The sequence below is a fragment of the Thalia democratica genome, chromosome 3 (assembly GCF_965202585.1).
Source record: "Thalia democratica chromosome 3, ktThaDemo2.hap1.1, whole genome shotgun sequence".
Lineage (NCBI taxonomy): Eukaryota > Metazoa > Chordata > Thaliacea > Salpida > Salpidae > Thalia > Thalia democratica.
Genome location: NC_139167.1, coordinates 72,449,566 through 72,465,346, shown reverse-complemented (window position 1 = coordinate 72,465,346; position 15,781 = coordinate 72,449,566). Strand labels below are relative to the sequence as shown.

Below are 15,781 nucleotides of genomic sequence, written 5' to 3'. Positions count from 1 at the left end.
CATCTATTAAAAGTTTAAAGCTGAAAACTCTGAAACAAAAAGGTTGAAGTAGTTGTAGAATCTACAACTATAAATATTATTATTTTAATGCCAACATACCAAATATATATATATTTTAACCTCGAGATAGTACTAATTAAAAGTACTTAAAAATATTCAAAGCTGATTATAAACAATAACTTGAGGAATATAGTTCTATCAGGGTTTAAATTATTCTGGATTACCTAAATGCATTTTAACAAAAAAGAAGAACTGGACAATCATAAAAAAAACTGTAATAAACATTGTATTTTCCTTTATTTTACTTTTTTGCCTGGTGCTTAATTTATTTAATTTATTACTACTAACACCAAGTATAGAAACATTTAAATTGTAAGAAAAATCAAAATAACTACCTTTTCTAGTAAATTAATTCTAAAAGATAATTTAGAATATGTTTACTTCTATAATATAACATAATGCTAAGATTCATAATCAATTGATAAATAAGTTATTTAAACATATAATTGAAAATATTTAATTTTATATTTTAAATCGATTTGTAACTTATAATAACAACTAAATGTTGATTCTTCGATATAAAACCATTATTTAATTTAAAGTAAGTAGATTGCTACTACTTTTAAATAAAATCAAACTAAAAATAATTTATTTAAAAAGTATAATATTTTTTTTAATAGTTTATTTCAGAAAATTTAAGCTAGACTTTGTATTTTAGTTATTTCATTTAAATTATTCCTTAAAAATAGCTAAATCATATCATAATGATCTGGTAGATTAATAAGAAATGTTTATAAGGTACTTTACTTTAGCAGAATACAGTCTGTATTTTCACATATATTAAAAAGAGCAAAGAGTACATATTTCAGCCTAATTATTTTTGTTATTTTTTTTTAGATGGAATTTTTAAACTTATTATTGTAATGTACAACTTCAACAAACCCAAATAATTTTATTAGTGGTTACCTCACAAAAAGTAACTACTTTTTGGCAATTAAAACTGATAGTTTTCACAAACTCAGGCTATTTTGAAAACTTAAAAATATTCATTATGTATATAAAACCTTTTTTTTTTCTGTATCTATTTTGAAGTTTTTTTTAAACCTATTCTAGTTCTTTCAGCATTAAAATAATTGTTTTCAATATATGTATATCTTTTATATACTATTTGGTTTTTTGAAACTTTGATATCTGTTTAAGTACTCAACTTAAATTAACAATAGTTTTTAAAAATATTATATTCTTTTTTTTTCTATTTGATAAATGTTGTCATAAAATATCTAATATACAAGAAATTTATAAATGTATTAAGGTTTTATAGAAACTAATAAAAAACCTACAACAGTAACATATATGTTCTGGATAAAAAAAAATTTTTATGTAGTATACATTTGGACAAAACAAAGTCATTTCTAAACAAGCTATCCTATTAGAATATACTAAAAGCTTAAGTTTTAATATTTTTTAAGGATTAGGTAATGATATGAGCAAATAATAAAAATATAATTCAAGTTTTATTAGTTTTATAATTTATAACTTTTTGTACTTGTTTTAAAGAATAAGATGTTATCTTTCACAGTGTATTTAAGTAAGTAAATAAATAGTTAATTTCAAAAACAATAATGAGTTAAGGAAAGTGACCTTCAACTTTCCTTAACTGAAATGGAAATCACCTATCTTATAACATAGCTTCATATGGTAACCTAATAATTTTTCAATGTAATACATTTAATATAAAAAAATCAATATGAAAGTTCTTTTAATTGTGTTATTTTATGTAAATAATTAGATTATAAGTTTTTTTACTCAGTTTATTTTTTGGTAATTACCTAGAATGATTTTGTACCAATATTAAGCTGAAATTATAATATACTCAGTGTCTTTTAAAACCATTGGAATTCAAATACAATAACTGTTTCATAAGCACTGCTATGCAATAGAAATTAAATTATGAACAAAAATAAAAATGTGTCATACAATGTTCAATTTTGACTGAATAAACTCAAGTTGTCTTTAAAATAAAGAATACATCGAAGGGCCATAAATTTTTGTTTGTGGCCCTCCATCCATACTTTGCTCACCCATTAACTATGTCATCAGGGCAGATTGATAACAATAAACAGTGTTACCTTTTGATAAAAACTAATCCATTGCACACATGGCAAAATAATAGCATCACTGTTGCCACACACTCTAAATACTCAGGATAACTGCCAATATAACTCAAGGTAGTTCAAATAAAAAAATACTCAGAATGGCTTAGGCTAGTTTAGTTTTCATTATATCTTGTTTATAAATAATTTTGTTGAAGAACTTGATTTTTTTTGTTTTTCATAAGTTAAAAAAAAAATGAAAACACAGTTTACTTAGAACAGTTATTTTTTTACTTAATGAGTGGCAACCCTTCAGCAACAATTCAAAACTATTTATAGAACAACCTTAGATTTAAGTTTAAATAAATACCCTTTAGGTGTACTGCAGTTATCGACTTACTCATACCAGTGTATAAAATCCTTGTAATAAAATTATAACTATTTTTAATTTAATTTAATGATTATTTTTAATTTTTAAATTGATACGACTTGTTGAAAAAAAAGTTTTATGATTAAGTTGATTAAGAGTTTATAAATAAATAACTATCAATTTTAATTTAAACTTAAAATGAAAAAAATACTTTAATTTTAGTTTTACATAAATATGTAACTAATTATTAATTCATCAATTAAAAGTTTAAAGCTGAAAACTCTGAAATTTAAAGGTTGAAATAGTTGTAGAAGCTACTTATAGTAGAAATATAACTAGAATATAACTTTTTTAATGCCAACATACCAAACATATATATATTTTAATCTCCAGATACTACTAATTAAAAGTAGTTAAAAATATTTAAAGCTGATCATAAATAATAACTTAAGGAATACAGTTCTATCAGGGTTTTAATTATCCTGGATTACCTGAATGCAATTTAAAAAAAAAGAAGAACTGGATAATGTTAAAAAACTGTAATAAACATGGTATTTTCCATAATTTATTTAATTTATTACTATAAACACCAAGTATTCTACCATTAAAGTTGTGAGAAAAATCAAAATAACTACAGTTTCTACTTGAATAATTTTAAAAGATAATTTAAAATGTGTTTACTTCTAGAATATAACATAATGCTAAGATTCATAATCAATTGATAAATAAGTTTTTTATACACATAAGTGAAACCATTTTGTTTTACATTTTAAATCACTTTGTAACTTATAGTAACAACTAAATCCTGATTCTTAGATATAAAACCATTATTTAACTTAAAGTAAGTAGATTGCTACAACTTTTAAACAAAATCTAACTCAAAATATTTTATTTAAAAAGTCTGATTATTTTTCTAATAGTTTATTTCAGAAAATTTAAGGTGAACTTTGTATCTTTATTATTTCATTTAAATTTTTCTTTAAAAATAAATATATTATATCATAATGATCTGGTAGATTTATAAAAAGTGTTTATAAGGTACTTTACTTTAGCAGAACACAGTCTGTATTTTCACTTGTATTTAAAAGAGCAAAGAGTACATATTTTAGCCTAATTATTTTTTATTAATTTTTTTTAAGATTGAAATTTTGAACTTATTATTGTAAAGTACAACATTAAAAAACCCAAATATTTTTATTGATTGTTACCTCACAAAAAAGTAATTACTTTTTGGCAATTAAAACTGATGGTTTTTTTCAAACTCAGGCTAGTTTGAAAATTTAAAAATATTCAATATATAAAACTTTTTTTATTCTATTTATCTATTTTGAAGTTTTTAAACCTAATCTAGTTCTTTCAGCATTAAAATAATTGTTTTCAATATATGTACATCTTTTATATACTATTTCGTTTTTTAATACTTCGATATCTATTTAAGTACTCAACCTAAATTAACAATAGTTTTTAAAAATCTTGTATTCTTTTTTTTTTCTATTTGATAAATGTTGTCATAAAATATCTAATATACAAGAAATTAATAAATGTATTAAGGTTTTATAGAAACTGATAAATATTTACAACAATAATATCTAAGTCCTAAATAAATAATATTTTTTATGTAGTATACATTTGGGCAAAACAAAGTCATTTTTAAACAAGCTATCCTATTAGAATATACTAAAAGTTTAGGTTCTAATATTATTTTAAGGAGTTATGTAATATCAAATAATAAAAGCAAAATATCTTATAATAAATTAATTTTTATAAGTTTTATAATTTTCAAGTTTTTATACTTGTTTTAAAGAATAAGATGTTATCTTTCACAGCGTTTTTAAGTAAATAAATGGCTAATTTTAAAAACAATAATGAGTTAAGGAAAGTGGCCTTCAACTTGAGTGAACTTATTAAAAAAGGAGAGGCAAGTAAAGCAAAAGAAGAACTAATTAACATTATTCAAAATTCTTCAGATCCATACAAAACTGCAGTTAAGTTGTTAGAACTTTCCTACAACAAAAAGAAGGGAAACTCTATATGCCCATTTGTTGTTGAAATATTGCAGAATAATTTCAGTGAAAATGAAATACCACAAGAAGTAAAACGCACTGTATTCACCATAGCTTTTGATTTTCAACTATCCTGGCTTCACAGTATGATAAAGGCCTTTAAACTAGATGAGCCAAACTTAAATCTAGTTAATGAATTTGCTTCTAAATTTGAAAAGGCCAAAGAGTACAGAAAGCTAGCTTATATCATCCAAGAGTTTAACTTACACAGCATGTACTACACCACAGATGTGTACCTACCTCTTCTAGTAAACAATGAGACCTGTGTAGTTGAAGCTTATATAAAAAACAACAAAGAAGCACAGCACTACTATCTGAAATTATTGGACTCTTGGCTACTTGACGGTATTGACATATTTCAGTTTAAAGTTGTCTCAGACGTGTTTCTGGACAAAAAGAAGCTTTTGAAACTGACCACAAGATGGGATGAATCGTACAACAAAAGTAAAAAGCTTGAACTGGCCAACCTGGAAATTTCAAAAAGACTCAGCTCCGTAAACTTTCTCCTGCACAGATACTACACAGAATCAATGATATCAGGATCAGCATTGGAAGATTTAGTGCTGAAGATGATAAACAATGATTGGGATTTACTGAGAAGAGTCTTGGAGTCAGTTGAACACAAGTACCGTGACCGTGACAGAGCAATGAGGCTTGAAAGGAAGTTTGAAGGAGAAAGCGATTCACTTCCAATATGGTCTGACTATGAAGAAGATGAAGACCTATACTTACAACTGAACTATAACAAAGAGAATGTGCTCATGGTTGACTCTATTCAGAAGTTAGTTTTTGTAGAAAGTGAACTTTTTCCAAGCTCAACTGTTGCAAATAAAATAATACTTGGGTTTGATGCGGAGTTCACATCTTCAGTTTCAGACCCAAATGAAAACATTCTTGCTATGATTCAGATAGCATCCGATAAAAATGTTTACTTGTTTGATGTATGTTACTTTAGGAATTCAAACAAAATAGACAAGTTGGAACAATTAGTCACAAAAGTATTCACATCTAATGAGTTCATCATCTTTGGCTATGGAGCTAAGTCTGATTTTAAAGTTTTCAGGAAGGATTTTAAAAGCTTTCCCAATGAGCCATGTAGTTTTATTGATCTTGAATCTGTGAGACAATCTAACACTCTAAGCAAATTTATAGGAGAGAGTATATTAAGTAACAGCAACGGTGTTAAAACATCAGGTCTCAGCAAACTTTGTTTGCAAATCTTAGGTAAAAGTCTGGACAAAAAGGAACAAATATCTGATTGGTCAAGGAGGCCATTACGTGAAAAGCAAGTTACATATGCGGCTTTAGATGCAGCATGCCTGCTTAAAGTTTATCACAAATTAAACACAAGTCTTGTTGAAGTTGGCAAAAGTTTTATTGAAGTGTGGGAACAAGAACTAAACGCTAAGCCTAAGATTGTTAAAAAAAAGAACAAAAAAGAAAAGGTTGTCAGACCTAACAACCCAAACAAAATTGGTAAGGACACACCTTCAGAATCAACATCCAAGCTGTCTGTGAGAATTTTCAAAATATTCTGTGACAAAACAGTGGTAAGACTGGGTGTGATGCTGAGAACAATTGGAGTTGACGTTGTGGAGCCGAACAAATCTTCTTCCATTGAAGACATCTGCGCTGAGGCAGTGAGAGACAACCGCTTCATCTTGTGCACTGGTAAAATTTTCCACTCCTACACAAAAGCCTGCACCAAGCCCAAAATGTGCTTTGAAATAGACGGACTGCTTGAAGCTAAGGACCAGCTGGCGAGCGTGGTGAACTACTTCAACCTGCTGGTTTTGAAAGAAGATCTCTTCAGCAGGTGCCATTACTGCAACAATGATGAGTACTTCATCATCAAGGGTGAGACAATGAAGCGACTGAAGAAGCGGCACGAAGCTTTAAAGGAAGAAAGCAGTGATGCCGAAGACCCAACTTTTGGTGAGCTGGTATACAGTGACTTCAGTGGATCTTTGGGCGGTAAAAATGTGGATTCAAGAACAGTCTTGTGCATGAAGGACTTGACCTTTATAAAAAGCAATTGTGACGCTGAGCCAGTCAAAGTGAACTTTGATGTTCCATTTCACGTTCACTCAACCAAGTCTGTGTTTCAGATTTGCACAAAGTGCGGCAAGATTTACTGGGACGGACCGCATTTGAAAAGCTCCTTGGTTGCTTACAACCACATTATAACTCAATTATAAATAAACATTTTATTAAACGTTTAGAAAATTATGATTTTATTTGTTGAAGTTAAATGCTTACATTGTTTTAAGTGTTTTTGAAGTTTTAGTACCAATTAAAAAATAAAACTTTTAATGAGTAAAAGCTACAAAACCTGATTAGATAATTATAAAGCATTTGTTTAATATTGTACTTACAAAAATTAATCATTAAATTTATTTATTATTATATTTATTCCAAAAAAAGCTTTATTCTGAAAGTTTATGGGTTTTCAAAACTCAGTCTTGTTTTAACTTTGCATATTAGTCTTAATTCAATAGTTACAAACATTAAGTAATGTTTTAAAATTTAATTTCTGTTAAAAATTATTTAAATCAAAGTTAATAAAAAAGTAATCTTTCTTTTTATCTTACTTCCCTTGTTAATATAAATGTTTATATACTATTATAAATTAGATCATATTTACAAATGAAAAGTATTAAGTTTTAGAAAATGATTTTGCTGAACACTGTTAAATTGCATTATTAGTTTATTTAAAATACTCAAAAATTGTTTTTAACTTTTGTCTAACATTTTTTTTTAGTAAACTATTATTTTTTTGTTTATATACTAAAATTATATGTTAAAGTGTTTTTGTGTTTAAGTAATTAACTTTGTAAAAGAAAATACAAGTTGTAGTGTTTTTTGTGTTAAAAATTATATTAGTTACTAGCTCAGTTTATACGAAATACATGTTTAGTGAATTTAAAATAGCCCATTCTAGTTGAATTTGTATTTAAGTCAGATACTTATAGCATGTAATATACAAACTACCTCATGCCACATCATATCAGTTTTGAACTGACAAATGGAACAAACAAGTTTTATCCTGGTGACAAAATTGAAGGCGCAGTGACATTTAATCTGGATCATGGCGTAACAGGAGTGAAAAGTTAGTTGCTTAATATTGTTGTTTCTAAAAAAAGTTTGATTTTTAAAGTTTATGCATTATTTCTGAATACAAATGGTTTTTTGTTCTTGTTGCTTAATAACGTTTTTTTTTAATATTTGCATTTTGTTTTTTATACATTATTTCTGAAAACAAATGGTTGTTTGTAAGAGTCAACAAGTTTTTTCTTCCTGGTCCTTAATAATTAAATTAAGTTTCTTAGTGTGTAAATTAAGTATACTAACATAAAAATATAAAACAAAGTAGTTTCAATATCTTTTATCTGAACTTTATCTTGTTTAAAAAAATAAAGTTTTGTAAAACAACCTTACTTATAAGAGGTAGAGTATGTGTGTCAATAAACTCATTATCTTGAAAATTCTGCATTCATTAACTCAATAATTTTTTATACTTAATAGAATACGATAACAGATTAGTTTTTAAAACAACAGGTGTGCATGTAAAAGTGAAAGGATTTGCTCATGTGCACTGGACAAAAGAAAAGAAGAAAGATGACAGTTATGAAACTGTGCACTTCAATGAAACAGTCTGTTATGTCAATAAGAAACATACTGTGCTTGATGGTGGTAAGTATTGAGTTATATTTTACCTTTTTATATTAAAGTTTTTTAAAGATTTGTTTAACAATAAAAAAAGTTTTTATGAACTCATTTGTATCTTGGTTTTTGAGCTATATTCTGGCGTTTATTTTCATACAAATACATTTATGTTTTCAAGTATGTTTTCCTTACAATAATAAGAAAAACTTTGATGGTTGATATGTACTACACCTCATAACTAGTGAGATTAAAAAGATTTGGGATTTTGTTGAATAAATGAAGTTTGAAAAATACAAATATTATCTTAGTATGATCAACACAAACAGTTATTTTTCTTTGAAAAGCAAACTTCTGATTTATATTTTTAATAAAAAGAAAGTAGATATTATATACTTTTTTGTGTGAAAAGGGTAAATTTTGTCACAAAACTGTAAGATGTTTACTTTTGCCTGAATTCAAGATACATACCTTATCAATGTTCTTACTTTATATATACCTGCTGATTTAAATTTTAAATATAATTGATTTTTATCAACTGTAATAGTTAAAACTTGTGTATTTTTTTTTAAATGATAACTTCACCGTATTAACTGTTTGTAAAACTTTCTACAATTTTTCATTATACTTTGTTTTTCCAACTGACATTTTCTTTTTAAAGTTACACAAAATTATTTTTTATAAACCCTGTAGCCAGGTATTATAAAATCTTGCCTTTTACTAGTTGAGCATTAAAATTATTCTAATATTGAATATTTTTATCAGATCAAGTATCGAACGTAATGATGAAAGGACGACACAGATTCAATTTTTATTTTCGAATGCCAACAGACATACCAGTTTCGTTTGAGTGTAAGTCCATTTAAATAAGGTTCTACATAATTTATTCCATTATATATGTTTCTTTAGTATCTGCTAACTTGTAATACTTTTTACTGTAGCTTGTAGTTCAATTTGTACTTTACATTTGTATTGGAAACTTTTTACAGAACTGAGGGTATCTTAAAAGTTGACAAAGCATTTTATAATATAAAGTTAGAGGTTTCTTAGAAGGTATAATGATAATTTTTGTAAAAAAAATGCTGAACCCCCTCTGCCCTTATCTTTGAAAAAAAAATTGATAAAAATATTTATTTATTTAGGTGGATCTGAGGAGGGTGGCCACATCAGGTATTTTTTGAGAGCAAAAATAAAAAGATTAAGTTTCCATGAAAATATAAAACATGAAAAAAAACTTCAATGCCTTGGAGATGTTGCTCTTCCTCGAAATTATTTGGTTTGTTTCAATTTTTATATTAGTAGTGTTCTCATACATACTTGTGTAGATAACTTTAGTAGAATGTTTAAAAGAGTAAAATTTGAACTTTTATGCACTATTTGGTTTGTTTTAATACTGAATGTGGTTATTTTATTAAAACGATATGCTCAACGTATGTATTTAAAGAAAATCTAGTTTTATTAGTTTACTAGTGTTAAAAAATTCCCATTTTTTATATTGAACATTAACAAAACACTTTTTTTTTGAATAAATAATTAAATGTGTTTTCACCTCAATCTTTTACCACCATAAAAAGTTTCTAATTGTAAGGCAAATATGGAAAATATCAACAGTGTATGGTGTAAAAATTGAACAAGTTACTTTTTATCTGGTGTTATAACAAAAGAAAATTGTGTGTTTAGTTCTAAGAGGCTTTTATGAATTTATTTTAAAGTACTGTATGGGGCTATAAGAGAGTACATATATATTTAATGTAATGATTGTTAGAAATTTAAGCTTCAAATACAATACTTAAAACTAAGTATAAGATAAAGTGATGTATCAAACTATTAGCAGATTATAAGAAGCTCAGTATTTAGGATTAAATGGTTATTTAGAAATATCTTTCAAAATAATATTCCTTACCCAAATATGACACCTACTCTAGGATATAACATAATTAAACAAATTAGATATTTTTGAGTGGCTTCGAAGGTAGATAATCTTAGTTCCAAAAGGATTTTTTTATATTATTGTGTTTTTAAAGAATTGTAATTTTATTGAAAGCTAAAATTAAGTTTTCAAGTGTTTTTAGTTCCATATTTGGTTAAGGGAATAGGGAAGTCCAACTTGATTTTTACAAATTGATCTTATTTTATAGAGTTTTATCTGAGCTACCAGACATTTTAACCGCTTGAAAAATTTCAGAGTAGTTTTTGAGATATGAGCGATCTAAGTTGGTGACCTCATTAGGTTCCTAATGGAAGGCAAAAACTAAAAATGCGAAAAAAGACCATTTCATTAAAAATCAATCTCTTCCTTCATTTTTAAGCATTCTTCTTCAAATTTTCACAGATTATTAAATTTTAAAAAGATTTAATGCAGCAATTGTTTTTAGTTTTGAAAAATAAAAGTTTTATTAAAATAAAAACACCTATTTTTTTGTTTTTTGATCTAAAATTTTTATTTTTTGTTATTTTCGAAATTTTAACATTCAGAGTCTTTTAAACTATATAAGGAACGTTTCCTGCAAGTTTGAGGTCTCTAGCTCAAAAATGAAGGGAATATAAATTTTTAATGATTTTTTTAAATTTCTGAGAAAATTGACCCCAAAAAATTTGCCGTCCATATGTTGTATCGGAAACTTTTTATAAAATTATAATATATCTAAAGTTAAATAAGATTTTTTAGTTCTATGAAAACTGGCTTGAAGTTTGTACTTCAGGCTTTCATATAAGATCCAATGTTATTTTTATCAAAAAATAAAATTCGGATCCCCCTATGCCCTTAATAAATTTTAGACTTAAAAAAAAAGTTTTCCCTTTGAAAATAAAACTAACTAATAAATATTTTTCTTAAGACCCCTCTCACAAGAAACAAAAAGAAGACGTTGGGTATATTTTGTTGCCAGCAGCAACCAATTAGCATTCGAGTTTCGACTGATAAACGTGGGTATTTGCCCGGGGAAGATTTGAAAGTTGAAGTTGAAATTGACAATAAAAGGTTATAAATACTTATTTTATGTTTAGTTTAATTTTTTATAAATGTTTATTGTTATATTTATTTATACTATACAAGTGAAACATCTGTTTTTATTAAGTCTGTGCTCTTTTTTAGAGAAGTTTAAACTTGCATATTTGTTTTTTTTTGAGAACAAGGAGCTTTAAAGTTTCAATATATTTAAAAAATTATTCTATTTTAATTTTAGGAAATTGACTGCAATGTAAGTATGCCGTTTTGTATAACTCATTTTTATAACAGTACTAGGTGCTATGTTTTTTTTTTTCTATTTTTTCTGACTAACAATTGTTACAAGTCTCTAATGCATGTGTTTTAACATAAGTCAGTGATTATATTGCTTGATTTTTCATGAAAACTGTTTACTCTGTTATCACCCAAAGTTTCTGATAAATATTGATTAAATTTTCAAATACTTTTCTACACCAATTTTGTGAACTAAACATTTTTTGTCACTAATTTATTTAAACATTTTTTTTCATTTAAATGAAATTATCTCTGTTTTTAAGTTTTGATAAAAAACAATCATAAAATTGTGTAAAACGAAAGACATGCAAAACATCTATTATTTCTAAAGTTTAATTTATTAAAATAAAAAAACAAGTTTACTCAAATACAAAGTAGGTAGGATTTAAATGCTACTTTAACTAGATATGAGATGGTTGTGTTTAACTTAATTTAAAATTTATTAAACTCAGTAGTTGCAATGGTTTTTAATTAATACAAATAACTGAATTAAATTTCACACAGCTCAACAGAACTAACTGGTACTGAATACGAATTAGTGAAGAAAACTGTATACACAGCTGAAGGAAAGATAAAATTAGTTACTGATGTTATTGGTGAAGCAAATGGTACTGGATGGGATGGCAGTGAAACAAGAATTTTAAAGGTTTGCATGTTTTTAATTTCTTAGTTTAGGATAAATTCTTCGCTGAATATTGTTTTCAGTTTGTTATGGCTGTTCACATTGTATATATTTTTATCAAAAAAAAACTGAGTTTTAGAAAAGTTTTTAGTTTTTAAAAGTTGCTGCAGAAATTAGATTTACTGCTATAAACCATAAAAGAAAATTTTTAAAATCACGATTAACTTTGTCTTGATCATGTATATAACATTTTTTTACTAAGGTTATAAGCTTTTTAACTTTACTATTTTACCACATAAGATTGTTATTTATTACCAGACTTTTATAAACGTTATATCTTTAACAATTTAATTCCATGTTGTTCAATATGTAGAAAGTTTCTAATGTTTTACTAAGCCTATGATGGTTTTATTACATTACAACATTTTTTATATTGTGCATAAAAACGAAACAAACTTTAATATATTTATAGATACCAGAAGACAGTGTTCCGAGTGGTCTACCTTACTGTTCAATCATTAATGTTTTTTACTATCTGTGGGTTAGTTTTTGTTTTAGTTTACGTTTTAAATTCTCATTTTTAGCCACTTTCAAAGGCTGGATTAAGTTGAAACATTTACAATATAGCTCTGGCTATATTTGTTTTGCAAAATTTATAGTTTTTTCTTTGTTAAACATTTTTAAGTAACTATCTTAAGTAAATATTAAAAGTTTTTATTTCTAATATTTTTTGCAAGATGTATCAATGCTGTTTTGTTATTTCATTTTTTAACTTTTATACTATAATTGTATGACTATTTTCTCTATTAAAAACCTAGTAAGTATAATCCAACTTTGGTTAGACGAAAAAAATAGTAGCATAAAATTTCAGTTAGTTATTTAACGTTTGTTTTGTAAATGTTTGTAAGTATTAGTTTTCCAAAATTTCCCATTTTTATAGCTCACACTCAATATATGCTCATCATGAACTTTCTGACAAAAACTTGTATAATATAGTAAAAGTAATGAAATGTTCTTATTTATAATTTTGTTCGTGCTAAGATTCTTAACTTCGGGTTAGAAATACTTTATATTTTGTAAGACTTGGTATTTAAGAAACTGCTAAAATTATTGATAAAAACGTGAGTTTGGTGAGTAGAATGTCACCCAACAGCTGGTATAAGGTAAATTGTTAAGAATATATAACTAGCGCTATTAGGCTGTAACCACTAATTAGTGATCTATAACATAATCACCCACAAAAGGGTTGCCAAAAAACCTGGTATCCTAGAAAACCTGGAATTTTAACGAAAATCACTGGAAATCCTGGAATTTCAAACAGTTTTTACATGTAAAGGGATGAAATTTTGATTTTGTACAAAAATATATCATATACAGTTTTTTTATAACAATAAAAAATTTTAATTATTGTAAAGTACATACAAAAATTACTATAGTATCTTTTCAATATTTTTGTACTACTTAAGACAGTTTCCAACCTTAAACTTATTTATGTATAAAAAACAGATAAAAGCAACTTGTACTTTTCAAAACCTGGTTTAAAACAAGTTCCTGCTACAACTCCTCTCTTGGTTTAAAGCTTAACATTAAACTTCTTACAAGCCAAAATTTTCTATCAATAAGCATTTGATCTAGTTTTGTATCCAATAAGTTTAGTATGTTTTCCTATTTTAGTAAGCTTTGTATTCTACTAGCTTTAAAACAGCAAAAAGACACAAACTTTGAATTATGTACTTAGAAACTAGAAAATATGTTACCAACTCGGTCTTTACCACAGAACAATAAAAACTCTTTCACTTCCTTTTAATGCAGCCTATTTTGTTTATAATGTATTATTTCAGAGTATTGTAAATGTTGTAGAAAATTTATTTGTTAAAGTTATTAAAATGTTATAATAGTATGTGAAAAAAAATTGTTATATAGAAAAAAGATACTAACAATTTTTTCCAGCTTACAGTCAAAATACCTGGTTGTTGTCATTCTTCGCCAAAATTCAAAATACGATTTGAAGTCGCATCACCAATCAGGCAGCAAGCAACCAATCAGCGACCATATAATCAACCAGATCAAACAAATGGTTCTTCTTCTGAAATGGTCCAACCCAGCGCACCGAGTATAAACGAAATTATTTCTGAAACACCAACTGTAGATGACCAGCAACCATTTGTGAGTGAAAATGAACCATTTGTTGTTGGTGATGAACCTCCGAGCTACGAGGAAGCTATCAAAATGAAGGAGTGATTTTACTTTGTATGTAGTAACAAATATGATCTCTAAGCGAAACTATTTGGTTTGAAAAATTTTAAGCTGTTGAGAGGTCTTAACAGTGTTTTACGATTAAAATGGGTATAAAATTCAATAAGAAATAAATACTAGTATTTTAGCATGTTTTATCCCAGCTTGCATGTTTTTATCATGTTTTTTTTTTTAATTAATTTTTCAAGTGTTTGAAAATTTTTTATTATAGTATTCCTTGTTTAACTAATTTTGATTTTATTTTTCATTCTTAAATAGTATTATTTTCATTAAGAACATTTTACTAGCCATATCTTAGTAGCCTGTAGAAGTTTTTAGCAACTTACATGACTTTTAAATATATGATTGTAAACGCTTTAGGAACTGAAAGAAAATAAGCAAATTATTTTACTGATAACTATTAAAATAAAAACTTATTTTTGTAATTACCTTTTCAGTTGATTATTTTTACAAAAAGGTTTATGTTGTTTCTATTGTACTAAAGGTATATCCATATCTTCAGTACAATTAGTTATTACGTAAGTTAATAAGTTAAGTACATAGCTATCTTATTTTGTACACAGTTGTGCTACACTGTATTTTGTTAATTTAACTTTAATGTTTTCGAACCATGTGAAGTTTCACTGAAAATATGTTACTGCTACTAATGAGTTTATGGTGCTTATATGTTTTATTTGAGCTGTCATTTAAATCCTGCCTTTTTTTTTCATTTTACAAATTCTTAATGTCATAATGTTATTTTTTTTTAACTTTCTTATAAAGACAATGTACTGCTTTTTATGTTCTCATCAATTTTTTTTCTGTCTTTTTTTAATCAAAAACAATTTATCGACGCAATCAAATTATCTAAACAAAGTTTTAAGTTTTTTATGCTATCTTTTTGCATGATCAGAAACACAGCTTGAAATTTTTTTTCTAGATAAAATTCAATTATTTTATGGCAGTTTATTATATAAATAATTTTTTAAACTTGTTTTAAAAAAGGCTAAAATATTGTTTATCATTAGAAAACAGTCCTTATCCAATTTGCTTGAAGAAATGAAAAATATATAAATGTACATCTTGAAGTTTATAATATCCTTGATAAATAAAAAAGTACATTAATGTTAAATTGTGTCTTTAGTTAAAACAAAATACTAAAAATCGTTATTAATGTGTGTAATAAAGTTAAAAAAATATTTATAACAAATTATATATAAATATTTTACTTTTTTGACTTATAAAACCTAACAGTATAGTTAGTATTTAACTATTAATTTTTACACTCATACTAAGTAAAATTTCAATTAAGTTTGTGATCAAACCATTACAACAAATTAAATCATTTTATTAGTTTACGTTGAAAAGTTTTGTTGTTTTGTGAGTGAATAGCTAATACAAGAGATGTGTAGAAACAGTCTGCTTCGTACACTATAAATATTTATATTGATCGTATGAAAAATAAAAGTTACATAACACGCATATGTTCTTAAA

At 25.9% G+C, this 15,781-nt stretch overlaps 1 protein-coding gene across 1 annotated transcript; it reads left to right on the top strand.

Moving 5' to 3' along the window:
• Positions 1 to 7,489: 7,489 nt before the first annotated feature.
• Positions 7,490 to 15,464, top strand: LOC145831701 (arrestin domain-containing protein 3-like). The gene is made up of 8 exons (XM_082939015.1): positions 7,490 to 7,635; positions 8,085 to 8,219; positions 8,955 to 9,041; positions 9,332 to 9,465; positions 11,027 to 11,169; positions 11,935 to 12,076; positions 12,525 to 12,593; positions 14,003 to 15,464. Exons 1-8 carry the CDS (start codon positions 7,521 to 7,523, stop codon positions 14,291 to 14,293), a joined length of 1,116 nt encoding a protein of 371 aa, XP_082795141.1. The 5' UTR covers positions 7,490 to 7,520; the 3' UTR covers positions 14,294 to 15,464.
• Positions 15,465 to 15,781: the final 317 nt, after the last annotated feature.